This window comes from Sorex araneus, chromosome 9, assembly GCF_027595985.1.
Source record: "Sorex araneus isolate mSorAra2 chromosome 9, mSorAra2.pri, whole genome shotgun sequence".
NCBI classification, from domain to species: Eukaryota; Metazoa; Chordata; class Mammalia; order Eulipotyphla; family Soricidae; genus Sorex; species Sorex araneus.
Genome location: NC_073310.1, coordinates 21,526,941 through 21,529,986, shown reverse-complemented (window position 1 = coordinate 21,529,986; position 3,046 = coordinate 21,526,941). Strand labels below are relative to the sequence as shown.

The window sequence follows — 3,046 nt, the reverse complement described above, 5'->3', positions numbered from 1 at the left end:
GGTCTTTGTATTTATTTCGATTCAGAGTTCAAATATGTGGTAATAGGAAACTATAATCTGAAAGTGACTTGCCAATCAAACTAGTGAATATTCAGAACAACGTAAACTGGATCCAGTCAGAGATCTGGCTCTTGAACCACAGGCTTATCTTTTTAACTGTCTTCCTATATCCATACAAAAAAGCAATTGCTCTGAAATAAGTAACCATGCAAAGAACATAAAGGAGAAGAAGAGAAAGACTATATTTACAAGTCAAAGTCTGATCAAAAATCAAGGATGATTGACAGATTACCAGGGAATCAAGAAGCTTAAGCTCCCAGCAGCCAGGGAAGAAAGGCAAACCAGTGTTATCCTACACTAATTGTGCAGGCACCAACTGTCTAAAATCACAGAAACCTTTACTAATTACTTTAAAGATTGTCCTTTCTCTTGGCCTCATGTTGTCAAGTCTCCCAGAGGCAGTTGTTTTTTCACATCAGGCCAGTGACCAGTTGACCTTGGAAATCTGGGACAAATAAAATTAATACCACTCATATGCATATAAAGAATAGGTACGGGGTATGGACAATGTCCATTGATAGTAAACCTTGGATACTGGATTAAAAATCTGAGAGGGCAGGGTGAAGCGGGAGGTAAGGAGTTGTGAAGTCACAAGGGAGCATAAGTGGAGGGTTTTAACACATGGGTGGTAGCTAAGGGGGTAATAGTATGCACCCAAATCATCATTGTCAATCAACAAAGAATGGGGGTATGGGCGAGGTGGAAGGAAGGTGACAGCACGGGTGATATTGCAACAGGAATAGAGGGTGATGGGAAGTTTGTAGTGGTGCTTATTGTTACTTATGCATCAGGATAATAAATTTAATAACCACTATAACCACTGTAACCTAGCCCTCCTACTTATAATATAAAAATGATAACTAAAGGTCACTCAATAAATTTAAGAAAACAATGAAATAACATATATATATACACTAAGATTCAATTACAATTAACACAGAAATTATGAACATACATTAATGACTAAAGTGAATGGACAAACATTTCAAAGAATACCATCAAAAAAATCATGATACCAATGTTTCTATGGATTTACCACAGAAAGAATCTTAAAATAATTTCATCAAGGAGGAGAAACGTTAAAATCTACACTCTGAGGCATTATGCTTAGCTATTACTTATGGATTATTTTATAATATGGAAATGATAGAAAATTTACCTTATGAGCATAAAAGTTTAATCCTCAAAACACCACACCTTAATTTCAGCATCATAACATAATAATAGGTCACAACAGGAAGAATTGATTTCTGGTGAGCAGTAATGGTTCAAAATATGAACCTCAGTTCCACAACTATGTTAGCAGAATGAACGTAGGGCCAGAATGAGATATGGGGTTATGACAGGCTAGGGACAGTTTTTGTCTCACTTCTCCTCTATCTGTGTCACTGTGGGTTAATCATAGCTGCTCCCACTGCTATAGAGTCTGCACAGTAGTAGTCAGCCTCATCTTCTGCTTGGATGTTCTGGATAGTCAGGAACCGATTCGGGCCAGATGCTGATCCCGAGAATCGATCAGAGATCCCATCTCCCTTGGATCCCATCTGACCATTGGGACCCACACGCATCACAAACCGGTGGCTTTTTCCTGGGCTTTGCTGGTGCCAATCCACACCGTTACCACTGTAGGCACTGTTCAGGGTACAGGTGAGCTTTACTGAGGTTTTCAGGGAGGCAGATGCCGAAGGTGCTTGAGTCAGAACAAGTTGAGAGAAGGACCCTGAAAACACAGACACTTTTTAAGAACTCTCAGAAGGTCAGCAAAGAAAAACATTACGGCTATGAGGGAAAGGCAATTTTCTGTAGTTTGCAATAAAAATAAACATCCTCACCTGTGCAGTACAGGAGGAAAGCGAGGAGGAGTGGAGTCCAGGCCATGGTGCAGGCACGCACAACTCTGTGAGAAAGATATATCTCAGGTATCTTATACCCTGAGACTCAGGGTAACCCTCTCCATGCAAATGTGCTCTTCCTCTATGGTCAATTAAGCTCCTTCGGGGCCTTGGTTACCTCCCAATGTCCTGGCCTCAAATCTTGCTGCACTGCCTCTGGGTTGGGTCTGATAAGAAAATACCCATGGGGAAAGTGAGAAACTGGTGGCTGGGTCCAGTGAGCACTGAACAGATGACAGGTGTTTTATTCCCTGGCTAACAGACTTCGCCACATCACTAGGGCAAGGTGCACAGTGCCCCCTGCTGCCTCAGATTGATAATGTCTTTCACCAGAAGGTTGGTGACTCAGAGGTCCCTGCCCTCAGAGTTTGACCTCCTCCCATTTCTGCATAAGGACAGAACAAATCCCTTAACACATGCAGCTTCCTACCTAGTCTCATTCAATCCTTTTCTCTTTGGGCTTTCACTGGAATCAATAAGAGATCAGCTTGCAAAGGGTAATTAGAGAAAAGGGTGCCTCAGAATAGTACATAGATGAGCATACACAGATGAGCACGAAGTCACTTCCTAGGTTGCTCAATATTCAACATCTCCCACTTCCTACATCATCCTCACTAGATTTAATTAACAGACTCTAATAAGTGTTTGGTATTACAAAGAAACTTGGGATTTCCAGTGAAAAGGGAAAAACTAAATGCGCCTTGAAGGACATATTTCTGAGGTAAAGTAAAGGTAGTCAGTAGATTTGAAACTATCTGAGGATTAGAGAGTCTGGAGAGCAAGTTTAAGTGTGGTATTCCTTTTCAGGGATAGATACCATGACTTGCCAAATACAAAGACCTCAATGATTATCTAAGAGGGTAACTCTTGAGAGAGGGTTTGGACCTAAAGGGAGAGAACAGGAACATACACAAGTCAGTGTTGATACACAGGTCATAGGGGTGGAGGGTTATACTGTAGAGAACCCTGAAGGAGAGGAGAGGTCAGTAGAGCATCTGAGTAGTAGCTCAGGAAGATGACACAAAGATAAAGATTGATGCTTAGGGCCAAAAAGCTGTTGTGGTTGAGACCCTTGCCTTAAAAGCAGTCAACCC

The 3,046-nt window shown here is 41.4% G+C and overlaps 1 gene segment (V, D, J or C); it reads right to left on the bottom strand.

Moving 5' to 3' along the window:
* Positions 1 to 1,445: 1,445 nt before the first annotated feature.
* LOC101556681 (immunoglobulin lambda variable 4-69-like) lies at positions 1,446 to 1,938 on the bottom strand. The segment is given in 2 exon segments: positions 1,446 to 1,780; positions 1,893 to 1,938. Coding segments are annotated over 2 exon segments (381 nt in total).
* Positions 1,939 to 3,046: the final 1,108 nt, after the last annotated feature.